This window comes from Pelophylax lessonae, assembly GCF_965119305.1.
Source record: "Pelophylax lessonae genome assembly, chromosome: 3".
Lineage (NCBI taxonomy): Eukaryota > Metazoa > Chordata > Amphibia > Anura > Ranidae > Pelophylax > Pelophylax lessonae.
Window position 1 is genome coordinate 490,918,438 of NC_138770.1, and position 13,802 is coordinate 490,932,239.

At 41.2% G+C, this 13,802-nt stretch overlaps 1 protein-coding gene across 6 annotated transcripts in view; it reads left to right on the forward strand.

Annotated features, from left to right (window-relative positions):
* Nucleotides 1–11,678, forward strand: part of MAP4K3 (mitogen-activated protein kinase kinase kinase kinase 3) — an 883,599-nt gene extending 871,921 nt beyond the window's left edge. For all 6 annotated transcript variants that reach the window (XM_082251934.1, XM_082251933.1, XM_082251935.1 and 3 more), the window contains 3 exons: nt 6,464–6,534; nt 8,441–8,496; nt 11,150–11,678. In XM_082251934.1, coding sequence (XP_082108060.1) covers nt 6,464–6,534; nt 8,441–8,496; nt 11,150–11,237 — 215 coding nt within the window. In that variant the 3' untranslated portion in view covers nt 11,238–11,678. The remainder of the gene's footprint in view (nt 1–6,463; nt 6,535–8,440; nt 8,497–11,149) is intronic.
* The last annotated feature ends 2,124 nt before the right edge of the window (nt 11,679–13,802 follow it).

The following is a 13,802-nucleotide window of genomic DNA, read 5'->3' on the forward strand; positions in this document are numbered from 1 at the left end:
GGCGCTGGAATCGGTGCGACACTGCTCTTTAAGCATTGCACAACGGATCTCGCAACTGTACATACTCAGGGTGCACCGCACCCCACCTCCGACTTCATAGGATGGGTTTTAGTACGGACTCCTTGTGTACCAGGTGCAGTAGGGATTGCGGGGACCTCATTTACCTCCTGTGGCGTTGCCCCACAGGTATTGGATGGCTGTGGTCTGGACTGTTAATGCTGCATTTCTCCTGTCCATACCGGTAGATCCGAAGCCGTGCCTTCTTGGTGGATTATTCACCAGATGCCAACGTTCGGTTGGCATTATCTAGGGCACTGTTCCAGGCCCGGAAGCTCATTTTGCAGCACTAGACGTCCCCTCCCACGCTGGAGATGTGGGTCCACTCCATGGAAGTTACTTTATGCCGTGAACGCATGATATATCAACATAGAGGTGTACCGATAAGATATTCTTGACCGTCTGTTACAGTAATGCCCTATGTTTTTGGTGCGGGGAGGGGATTGCATGTTGTGCCATGGGGATATAACCAGGTGAATGGATGTGTTTTGCTGGGGATGTGCTCTTTTGGGAATGCTTTACTTATACAGTTTGATTATCTATTCTCTCTTTGCAAGGGAGTATGTTTTGTGAAGCCTGTAAGTTCTTGTTTTGTTTAATAAAATTTGTTTCTGATTTAAAAAAAGAAAAAGGACTGTGGAACTGGGATGGACACTGTCCTAAATGTGTCAAGATTTGGAGTAATATTTGCATTTTAAACGCTGCGAGGCGTCCTGACTAGGATAGTTCATGTTGTTAAGGAATTGGTTAGTGTTGTCCCCAGATATGGGATACCGTCATCTTTCCATGTGTATAGGTAAGTATCCTGTAGAAATTGTCTAGTTTCAGGGTCTAGACCCAAGTCCAGAATGTACGATTTTGATACATTCACTTTGTAGTTAGATACATTGTTGAAGCGGTGAAGGACCCCATTGACCGCCGCCAGGGATTCAGACACCTGAGTGAGCAGAAGTATAATATCGTCTGCAAAAAGACTGATTGAGTGATTTCTGTTGCCAGAGTTAAATCCATGAATTCCGGGATGCTGTCTTACTTGGGAAGCCAATGGTTCAATTACTAGTTTAAATATTAGGGGTGACAAAGGGCACCCCTGTCTAGTACCATTTATGAAAGGGTTTGGAAAGCATCCCTGAAGAATAAACCTTGGCAGAGGGGTACGTATATAATGCCAATACTGCCGATAGGATGTGGCCCGAAAAACCAAATTTCGAGAGGGTTTTGCTAAGATACCCTCAGTGTACCCTATTTAAGGCCTTCTCTGCGCCCAACGCCAGGAGCAGAGAAGTGGTATTCAAACTCTCTCCGCCAAATGAATGGTATCAATCAATCTCCTCGTGTCTCCCTTTCATAAATTCAGATTGATCAGTATTAATCAGTGTTGGCATAATGTCAGTCAAGTGAACGGCAATAAGTTTGGCATATAGCTTAACGTCATTATTTAACAAAGATATTGGATGAAAATTTTGGGGCTTGTCAGGTGTCTTCCCCGGTTTTGGCAACGTGACTATAAGTGAGGCAAAGAGGAGAGAAAGCCGCTCAGGTGTGTGTTCCAAACCCGGTGCAGGTCAGATCTGTCATCCAGGAGCAGAAGAAATCCAAGTAGAGACCGCACTCAAGGTATATGATGAAATCAATAAGTATCTTTATTCCTCATGAAATAAAGCAGACAGACAGTGTTCAAACAGACGTGACGGGTTGACGTGTTTCACGATGCTGTAGATCGCTTACTCATAACCACACATTGCGGTTATGAGTAAGCAATCTACAGCATCGTGAAACGCGTCAACCCGACACGTCTGTTTGAACACTGTCTGTCTGCCTGCTTTATTTCATGAGGAATAAAGATACTTATTGATTTCATCATATACCTTGAGTGCGGTCTCTACTTCAACGTGATTATAAGTACCTCCAACATCTCTGGGGGGAAATAGGAGAAGAACGCAGCAGCTTCAAACACTTTCTCTAAATGTGGGCTCAGTATGGTGCTAAATGTTTGATAATATTCCCCAGTGAGCCCATCTGGTCCCGGGGATTTATTAATGGGAGGAATGGCTATTGCTTTAGCGATTTCAGAAGTCTAAAATGGGGCATTAAGTAGTTCAAGTTGTTCATTCGATAATGTGGGAATGTTGACACTCTGGAGGAATTCCTCAATATCGTGTGTGGTAGGTTGGGGATTGCAACCATCCTCTTTCAAGTTATATTGTTGCCCATAGTAAGAGCTAAATGCATTAGCTATGTCTTGGGGGTCAAAGACTTGTCGCTGGGTAATGAGGTGGTAAATATGCCGGATTTTGGTCTTTACCCTTGGAATTTACCAGCCTTATTACCGGAAGAGTAATAGAGCATTTTTAATCTCTGGGAAGAACGTTCAAAGTCATGCAAGAGGAATTCTCTAAGGTTTTGCCTCAACTCGGAGAGTTTGGTAAGGTTTTGGTGGGAGGGGTTACGTTTGTTTAAAGCCTCTTAGGAAGAAATCTCAGCTGTCATAGAATCTAGCTGCTGCCGTCTTCTCCTTCTATCGAACGCCCCAAGTTTTATAAAAAAACACCTCCTATAAACGCCTTGTGGACATTCCACAGAGTAAATAGGTCGGAAACAGACATTTCATTGTTAGAGAAATAGTCTCATAAATTTTCCTCAATGATTGTCCTCGTCCCTGGGGACTGGACAATCTTCGAGTTTGCCCTCCACACAAACGAGGAGTCGGGGGAATTGATCCCCAAGCCTTAGTGAAATAGAGGCGTGGTCAGACCCCGTGATTGTGTTAATGGTAGAGTTCCGAGCCTTTTGCAACAAGCACTTGTCGGTTAAGAATAGGTCTATCCGGGAATATGAGCCAGAACTCGCCGAAAGATAGGAGAAGTCTCACTCACTGGCATGGTGACAGCGCCATACATCATAGCGGTCATTTGTTAGGAGCGTGTTGTTTAACGTGGATGTTCGTCTTGGTGTGCTAGCTGTCAAATCCAGTTGGGCTTTTACCGTTGCGCAGGTCCCCACAGATAAAAAGCGACCCCTTTTGGACTTTTTCACTTTCTTCAGGAGTGAGTCTACAAATCAGATTTGATGGGTATTGGTAGCGTAGACATTCACCAGGGTAAATGTAGTGGAGCTGATGTCGCAAAGTAGGATAATATACCGACCAGCTGGATCAATAATTTTATCATGGAGTGTGAAAGCGACCAAGTCTTTTACAGCTATCATTACTCCCCTCTTCTTAGCCGGGATACTACACAAATGCAAGTGTGTTTCCTGTACACATATAATTCAGAAGATTTCACCTAACTTTCTGTCCCTTTGACAATTGGATTTTGAAATTTTTGGGTTGTTGTGGAAACAAAGATTGGTGATAAAGCTTCAGTGGAGACACCTTTTTCCCCACAATAACTCTTACAGTAGTGAATTTTCCTTCCTAAGGGTAGATTTCCTCTCACTTTCAGTTTTCTTTCTTCGATTGTAAGTAGGAATCGTTTGTAAGTCGCTTTTTTTGTAACCCGGGGACTGCCTGTAGTGCAGACTGCAAACCACTATTTTATTTAACCACTTGCTGACCATATACTGTGTGTGTGTATATAATTTAATTATATATATATATATATATATATACACACACACACACACACGCCAGGAAGGAGGCTCTCCTGTGCAAAATCACATACCTGTACATGGTTTTGCACTTCCGTGTCTGGGACCCGACGATCGTTCGGGACACAGGCAGAATGGCGGTCTGCCTATGTAAACAAGGCAGATAGCCGTTCTGCCTGTGTTGTGGTTGTGATCCTGGCAGAGATCTGTGTTCCTACAAAGCAGGAACACGGATCTCTGCCTTCCCATAGTACAAGCACCCCCACACAGTTAGCAAGCACTCCCTAGGCACACATTTAACCATTTGATCGCCACTGATGTTAACCTCTTCCTGGCCAGTGTCAGTACAGTGACAGTGCATATTGTTAGCACTGATCACTGTATTAGTGTCACTGGTCCCTAAAAAGTGTCACTTAGTGGCCAAATTGTCCACCGCAATGTCGCAGTCCCGCTATAAATCGCTGACCGCCGCCATTACTAGTAAAAAAAAGAATTCCATAAATCTATCCCATAGTTTGTAGTTTCTTGATACTATAACTTTTGTGCAAACCAATCAGTATACACTTATTGGGATTTTTTTTTTTACCAAAAACGTAGCAGAATACATATTGGGCTAAATTTATAAAGAAATTCGATTTTTTTTTTTTTTTTTTATTGGATTCGTTATATAGCAGAAAGTAAGATATATATATATATATATATATATATATATATATATATATGTAATATAACATTTTTTTTTTTTTTTCAAAATTGTCGGCCTTTTTGTTTATAGCACAAAAAATAAAAACTTAGAGGTGATCAAATACCATCAAAAGAAAGCTCTAATTGCGGGGAAAAAAGGACATCAATTTTATTTGGGTACAGTGTGGCACAACCACGCAATTGTCAGTTAAAATAACAGTGCCGTATCTCAAAAATGGCCTGGTGGTTAAAAACTTGTAATAATACGCTCACAAGGCAGAAAGGGTTAAAGGGCTTTTTCGCTCTACAAAAAAAGCTTAGTACAATGGTGTCCTAGCTGAATCCTACGTAATGACGTCACCACCCACCATAGGGGGTGGGCCTTATAGTTGTTATACTAGTACTTAGAACTAAAAAAAGGCGCTAGGGTTATTTAAAATGTAGCAGCTAGCACAACACCATAATACATAGCATAATAAACATCACAAAACAGTAGTGCAGCGCTAAGAAAAATCAAATAGTATGTGCAATACAATAGTGCAATGTGTCACCATAAAAATGAAAAAATAAAACAAAGAAACCCAATGTAGCAAGGGTTGATAACTTCTATAATGCGCCATCTTGTGGTCAAGAGTTAAAAATAAGTGCAAAAAAAATGTTAAAGCGGATGTTACACCCAAAAGTGGAACTTCCGCTTATATGCTCCCCCCCACTGGTGCCACATTTGGCACCTTTCAGGGGGTAGGGGGGAACGGGTACCTGTTTTTGACAGGTACCCTTCCCCACTTCCGGGAGACAGCGCTACGACGCTGTCCCTCGGAAGTTCGGCCCCCTTCCTTCTTCCTCCGCCGCCGGGCCAATCAGAAAGCGCGCTTCACGCATATGCAGTAGAGAACCAGCTGTGAAGCCGAAAGGCTTCACTGCCAGGTTCCCTTACCCTGAATGGTGGCGGCGGCACCCGAGAGTCAATACGAAAATCGGCTTCGGGTGCTGACATCGCAGGAACCCTGGAATTTAACTGAAAAAAAAAAGGGAAAACACTGCGCCAGGGGTCAAGAAAGGGGAACAAAACCAGAAGAAAAATGAAAACTAAATATAAAATTCAAATTGTAAAAATGAGTTGCACACTGTGGTGCTGTGTGGTTTATCATTAAGAAATTTTTATGGCGTTTGGTATCTACATCTGTAATTTCTCTCATAATTGAACAATCACTGAATTCACAGGTTTTGGCTTCACATTTGGATTTTTTTGTTTTATTGTTTCAATTTGTGGTCACACATAAGGGTACTTTCACATTGCTCTGTAGCAAGATCGTGGTTAAAAACGCATATATGATTTTGCTGTTTTTCAGATGTGTTTTTGCGTGTTTCTGGTGCGTTTTTTGGGTTGCCTGTATGTGTCAAAAAATGCAAAATCGTGGTGCCTTTTTTCCTGCAATTTCCAGTCATTTTAATAGGAAGCTGCGTTTTTGGTGCAAGTTTCAAAACTGCCCCAAAGATGCAGCATATACAGGACTTTTCCAAACGCACTGCACTGGTAACGGAAAACATGGAAAAACGTATCAGTGTGAAAGGCCCCTAATAATAATATATTTGCATTGCACTATTGTATTGCACATGCTATTTAATTTATCTTATTCTACTATTGTTTTGTGATGTTTATTATGCGATACTAGTAATGGCAGTGATCAGAGACTTCTAGTGTTGCTGGTACTCTGTCTCCAACTGACATTGCTAGTGACATTAATACAGTGATCCATGATAATACTGTACACTGTAGTAATGACACTAATGGGTGACAGGGATGATCAGAAGGCCAGTGTCCAGTCACCTGAACGTAAGTTAAAATCCTTTTTTTTTTTTGTTTATGGTTATGTAGCCAGATATATGTTCCCTGCACTAAATAAACTGTGCATTTTATCTAATATGGGGAAACATGTAAAAAGTATTCATTGGTGTGGTTGGTAGACGTGGTTAGATATAGATACCTTTTGACTTCTATGTAGCTCTTACTAGCCCCTTACATTTATTGTTCTCCGTGTGTGGCCATATCTGGCACAGCTCTGATGACTGAACTAATCCAGAAGAGCCTTTGGATAACCCAGTAAGACCTTTTTTTAATCTTTTATTCCAGTTTGCTTGCAGGATAGCGTGCTTGCATTTTGGAAGCATGGCATGCAAGGTAGAAGCTTTCGATCCAATGAGGTGAGTGGAAAGCATATTCAAAGCACTGCAGTTGTTTCATTGAGTAAGAAAACATTTAGTTCAGATGCAACTAATCTAAAAATCAGTATGATCATTTAAACGTTTTTTGTATAAGATTATCTGTTTAGCAGGGTGGCATGGGACCATGATCAAGATAAATCAATGGAAGGACTATAGCTCGGAGGAAGTTGTTCTGATATTCTAGTTATAATAGGATGGTGATAGGTTGATTTTGGCCCCTTTCACAGTGCTCTGGTGCAGTTTCCCCATAGCACAGGTACAGCACAGTGTACCATTGATTTTTATGTGGGTTACCCAAGCTTTGCCATAGAATTCCATTAGATTGGGTGTTTTTGGTGCATTTTTTGAAAACCCATTAAAAATCCTATACATGCTGCATCCTTGGTGCACGTTCAGAAAACCTACTGTACATTACGCCAAGGTTGGGTCCTGGACGGGTGCTATATAGAACCGATTTTTGGGTTATGGTCCCTTTAAGGGAAGTGTGGAAGTACTCAGGGGGTCACCCAGGACGGGTGAGGAATCCCCGGGAATAGCCTGAAGCAGGAGAGGACTGACTCGCAGTTCTCTCTGGTGTAATAGAGAAATATTTGGGACCCGGGATTTCGGAGACCCTAAAGCGATATTCGGGTGGGAAGGGGTCTCCACCTCTGACTATGAGGATTCCAGCACACACAGGGTTAAGAACCTCCAGGAATCAGCTCTTAAAAGACAGGAAGTAGTGATAGGAGTGGTGAGGAGGAGTTGGTGTATGCACGTGTTTGGGAGAGCTGTGAGTTTGGCTGGAGGCTGCAAGGACTGTTAAACCTTGGGGCGAAGACCCAACTACAAACTGTATGTGTTTTTGTGCTGAAGATAAGCAGACTTTATTTTGTATTTTTGTGCTTGTGTGCTGTTGGAAGCCTTATTTTTGTTACCTGCTGAATAAAAGCTTTTTTGTTTGAAGTTTAACGGTTTTGCACTCAGTCCTGTGCTGCTACAATCCCCCAAACATGACAGTACCAAAAACGTCCTAATGGAAGTCTTTTTTTTTATATACTGGTGGAACTGGATGGACCTGTGTCTTTTTTTACCAGATTAACTATGGTAACTATGGCAAAGCATGGGAAACCTGCAAAAAAAACAAAACATGAGTAATGCATTGCACCTGCGCTGCAGGGAAACTAAACCAGAGCATTGTCAAAGGGGCCTTGCCTTCTGGCTCTTATTGGCTTTTGTCTGCATTGATGAGCTGTTCCAGTTTGACATCCCCCTGTCTTCTGCAGCCTGGAAGTCTCACTCCATTTGTTGTGAATAAAGAGGCGTTTTGTTACAGTCACTATGATGTGACATCAACCTGCCAACATCAAATATGATTTGGCTAGATTTCTGGCAGGGTTATATGCAGTACACTACCAGATAATATTAAATCCAGTTAATGTTATTTAATCGAATTGCATAAAATGTCTTTATTTCTGTGATGTATTGGTGTGGCTTCTCCGGAAGCACTGTTCTATTTTTTTGAGGGTGCTGTGGCAGTTAGATATATTATCCAGCATCTATTCTGTACCTGTACGGGATCCGAGTTGTGCCTAAACACAAAATAATGGAAAGGTCAAAAAGGACCCCAAAAGGTAATAAAATATACCTGAGATAAAAATGGGGCAAACATTGCCTTTTCCTGTCAGCGTTTCAGATGACGCTTGACTGTTGTTGGAGGCTTTCTTTCTTATTCAGTACCCTGTGCAAAGGGAAAATTACTAAGTGAAAAGTGCAGAAACCCATTGTGAAATCAAACCATTACAAGATGTATTGTGGCTGGTTACTGTGGGTACTATATTTTACACGCTGTCTTTTATAGAATCAGCTAATTTGTCTCACTGTGTGATTTGTGGTGTCCTTGCAGATAACACAAGAGATTTCAGATAACACTCGGATATTCCGCTTGCTTGGATCTGACCGGTAAGGAAAGCGATTTAGTATTTTGTAAGATACCTGTATTTTTTCTGCCGGTGATATAGCTTGACACTCCTGGCGTTTTGTGTTTGTTCTAAGAATTGGCATACCCATTGGAATATTTAGTTAAAGTGTTTCTAAACCTAAAAACGTTTTTTTACCCTAATGCATTGTTTGCATTAAGGTAAAAAAAAAATCAATTTCCCTGTGCCCCCCTTCCCATGTGTGAAGAGTAAGAAAGGGGAGAATAGATCAGCACTGTGCATGGCTGCATCTGTTCTTCCCTTACTTCCTTTTCACACAGCATTCGAGAAGCAGCAGGAGCCATTGGCTCTTGCTGCTGTCAATCAAATGCAGTGAAGAGGAAGTGGTGGGTGGGCCTAAGTTTCGCTGTGTAAGTCAATGGAGCACAGCTCCATAGACACACAGGTCGGGAGCGCACAGACCCCGCTTCTCCCCATTGCAAGCAGCTGGCTATGGTGGACATAAGAAGAGGAACCAAGATCACTGCTGGAATCCCAGAAGAGGAGGATCAGGGCCACTCTGTGAAATACCACTGCACAGAGCAGGTAAGTATGACATGTTTGTTATTTTAATTAAAAAAAAAAAAAAAGAATTTAGTAACACTTTAAGGGATACCTTCACCTTTACTAGTTGCATATTCACTCTTGTCCCTAAAGTTTCAACAAGCCAATAGCATCTATTTCCTTACAGTTTTCCTACAGTAGATAACTAAAATTTCCAGCAGCAGAGTAAACTGTTGCAATTAGAGGTCAGTCTGGAAATGGGGGATTGTGTGAGTTCTGTAGTAGCTGTAGTTGGGATTTGAGGAGGAAGCTACAGCACGTGGTGGGGTGCACAGCATCTGCCACTCTGTGGACTTGAATGCTGAAGACGAGTGTTACAGAGGCTGCAGCACTGAAACAGGAGGAAGTTGGGTGACACGGGTTACCAGAGAAGTGATTATAAAAACTCTTCTTTAACATTAATTTGCAGCCATCTGCCTCACTAGAAATTCAGGCAGATGATACGTACCCTATATTTTCAAAAGTATTGGGACGCCTGCCTTTACACGCACATTAACTTTATAGGCATCCCAGTCTTAGTCCGTATTGTTCAATATTGAGTTGCCCCACCCTTGGCCTGCGCGTCGGAAAGAATGGTCAAACATTCCCATAGACACACTCCTGAACCCTGTGCACAGCCTTCCCAGAAGAGTTGAAGCTGTTATAGCTGCAAAGGGTGGGCCAACTCAATATTGAACCCTACGGATTAGGACTGGGATGCCATTAAAGTTCATGTGCGTGTAAAGGTAGGTGTCCCAATATTTTTGACAAAATAGTGTATTTCTTGGTTCATGCAGGTTCTTACAGCACCTCACTTCTCCAGCCTACTCAGTGAATAATGAATCTCCATCAGAGAAGGGATTTAGAAAGTGGTGAAGCTGAACCATAAAGCAGCTCTTTCTGGCAGTTTGTTGTAGGAAACAAATGAAGATGGCTGAACAAAATCACAAATCAAATGTGTACTAGTGCAAGACACCTGTAATCCCTTGCACAACAGTGCTTGGCCTGGGAGAGGCAGGGCCAGAGCTGACGAGGCTCTGGTGCAGTGGATGTAATGACAGTGGGATAGAGCAGAATGATGACTGCTCATTTATTGTCTAAAATATTTATTTGTTTTTCATAATGATTATTCAACTATGTATACTATATTAACAAAAGTATTGGGATGCCTGTCTTTAGCTGCACATGAACTATAAAGTGATTGTAAAGTCTTGTTTCTTTTTTTTTTTAAATAACAAACATGTCATACTTACCTGCACTGTGCAGTTGGTTTTGCACAGAGCAGCCCAGATCCTCCTCTTATCCGGTCCCTCTTCGCTCCTCCTAGACCCTCCTTCCTGTCGGGTGCCCCCACAGCATGCAGCTTGCTATGGGGGCACCCGAGCCGAGCTACAGCTCCGTGTGTCCATTCAGACACAGAGCTGCGGCCCCCCCCCTCCTGATTAGTGAACTGATTTTGTTTGACAGCCGTGGGAGCCAATGGTGCTGCGGCTGTGTCTCAGGCAATTGGTTGGTTGAATCCTGAACGGCCGATGGATTAGTGGACATTGCTGGACAGAGATAGGGCTCAGGTGAGTATTAGGTGATTCTGTGGAGGATGTTACACACAGAAGGCTTTTTATCTTAATGCATAGAATGCATTAGGATAAAAAAAACCCTCTGACTTTACAACTCCTTTAATGGCATCCCAGTCTTAGTCCGTAGGGTTCAATATTGAGTTGGCCCACTCTTTGCAGCTATGACTGCTTCAACTCTTCTGGGAAGACTGTCCACAAGGTTTAGGAGTGTGTCAGTGGTAATGTTTGACCAGTCTTCCAGAAGAGCATTTGTGAGATCAGGCACTGATGTGGATGAGAAGGCCTGGCTTGCAGTCTCTGCTCTAATTCATCCCAAAGGTGTCCTTTCGGGTTGAGATCAGGACTCTGTGCAGGCCAGTCAAGTTCCTGTACCCCAAACTCGCTCATCCATGCCTTCATGGACATCCCAATACTTTTGGTAATATAGTGTATATAGCATCTTGCCTGGAATTCTTTAATGCGCTTATATATATATGATACTTGTTTTTTTTTTTTTTTTTTTATTCTGTAATGCAGGGTTGTTGTTTTGGAAAGCAGACCAACAGACAACCCCACAGCCAATAGCAACCTGTATATTCTGGCGGGACATGAGAACAGCTACTGAAAATAACTTCGCAGGAATCTACTATCATAATGAACGTAATCTCTCAAGGAAGCAGAGGCATGAAGAATGGCTGATCGATAATTATGGGACAGCCTTAAAAGAAATTAGAAGCCGCAGATTCTGTATGAGCAATGATCTTGCTGTACCAGTTTTCTCACATCATTAATGTGATTGCAATGCAATTATGGAAAAAGTTACATTGCAGAGTTACAAATGATCTATTGAGGAGCCTCCAGTCAGACTGTATCCACATGTGGTGGTTTTATATAGATGTTATACTGTATATACAAATAATTTATTGTGGCATGAGTTAATGACGAAGAATATATTGTCTATATTGTGTTTTAGACACGTTTCTTCTTAAACTCCTCCCACACATGCTGCATTTACAACGGTATAATCTTTGTACATATGAGGTAGTATTAATTCCCCACCTTGCTGTAGCTTCCTTTTGCTGACATCCTACCTGAAACCTTACTGTAGATAGTGAAACTTTTTTTTTTTTTTTGACGTACAAGTGTCTTAACTGTACAGCTGTAAAGTCAGTCCAGTTCAATAGCTGGGAAGAGCCAGGCTGATGTGGTAAGATCCCCTTAATTTTGTTCCCTTGGCATCTTGGCCAGCTATCAGAGTGGACTTCTAAAAAAGAACACAAAAATGTATTAACACTATTCTATTTTTATTCTGTGTAATTTAGTATTGCCAGTATACATTTTTGTAAGTTTAAAAAAATACTATAATCTATAGAAGAGATGCATTTTTTATGATACCCTTAACTTTAATGCAAGTACACTATTGTTTAAATTTGCACAAAGTATTGTCATGTGTCACATTGCACCAGAGGGTTATGTGGCGACTGCTGTGAAACGTGGGCTTTATGCCACTAATATTTTTTGCTTGCTTGGTTCTGTTTTAAGAAAGGTGAGTAAACCAATCCACTCACATTATATATAGGTTACAATTTACAAATCTTGTTTACCCGAATATAAGTCCCATTTTTTTCTAAAAAACATTTTTTCTTTTTTTACAAAATGAAACCCCATTGTTTGTCTGTGTTTGCGCATTTATTGCCTAAATGGCAGCTTCAGTCATCTATAAAGGTGAATAGTGTCTGTTATTTCTGCAGAAAAGTCAGTTTTAATCTGGAAGGAGCGCAGAACAAGATGTCTCTTGCTGCTATTTGAAGCACCTAACCATACATTTTCTGTAAATAGAGGAAAACGATCACAAAGCTATAAAAGTAGTAATGTGTTGACCAAGTTCAGCAATTTTAATACTTACCAAAACAGTCCAATAGATCTAATTCAAATGGTGATTTATATAAAAGAATTAATAATTATCAGAAATAAACTGTTTTAAATAAATATATGAAAAACACATATACTTCATATCTAGTGAGAGAGTAATTGTCCTTGAATAAGTCTCTGAAATTGTGTACATCCATATTAGTTGCTTGCGCATGCCCTGTGATGATTTATCCACCCCCCACAGTGTGTCTCCAAATAAGTGTGGTAGAACCACATTTTAGTGTGTCCCAAATCCAGATCTGCTCCATGCTTCACCCGTAAGAGAGCTTACACAACACAGCTTTATCACAATTATCCTAAATGCCATACCAATAAAAACATTTTTTACCTTAATGCCTTTCCTGCATGAAGGTAAAAAATAATTTACAACTTTCTGTGCCACACCCCCCCCCCTTTAAATAATCACCCAAGTCCTCAATTGCCAAGGTACATGACTTCTCCCCTGTACTCACAGACACTGAGGCAGCAGGAGATATTGTCTCCTGCTGCTGTCAATCAAATGATGTGGGGAGTGACCGAGCCATGCTGTGCTTGTCTATGGACATATACAGCCCAGCTTAGTAGTAGTAAACCCACACATCTGCTCTCATAGCTAGTGGCTTACTATGGGGAATACACGGAAGAAAAGGAGCAGAGAGCGCCAGCAGAGAACCCCAAAAGAGGAGGTTCAGGGCTGCTCTGTGCAATACTATCGCCGGTATAAAAAGTTTATTATTTTATTTTTTAAAAATCCGCCTTTAGAAGAAGTGCACAATGCACTTTGATTATCTGCATATATATTGCAGCCACCTCTACAGCATCCTGCCACTCATCTTTACATTCCACTATTTCCAATGCTTTTTTATACATTCAAAGGCTCAGCCTGCAGTGTGCAAGGTTTGTCACATGATGGCTCAATGATGTGTACTGCTTAGTCCTTCCCCGTTTACTTTTTTTTTTCTTAAATTACCTAATTAGGCGTATAAGCAGGAAAAGATGCCATCTTGATATATATCCAAAAGTGACTTTTAATCCATATTGTATTGATGAGCGCTAAATTACATAATATATGAGCATACAAACGTATATTTTATGTGGATAATATTTAATATACAGTATAATAAGATTCGGGCCATTATGGCTAATTACTGACCAATTATACTTAGAATATTTTAATCTGTGTTGCCTGAGAAACCACAAATCTTATGCAAGAAGTTGTTTACTTTGAATACCATCTTTGCTCTTGCTTGAGGTCCACCAAGTTTGATGAGTGAGCATT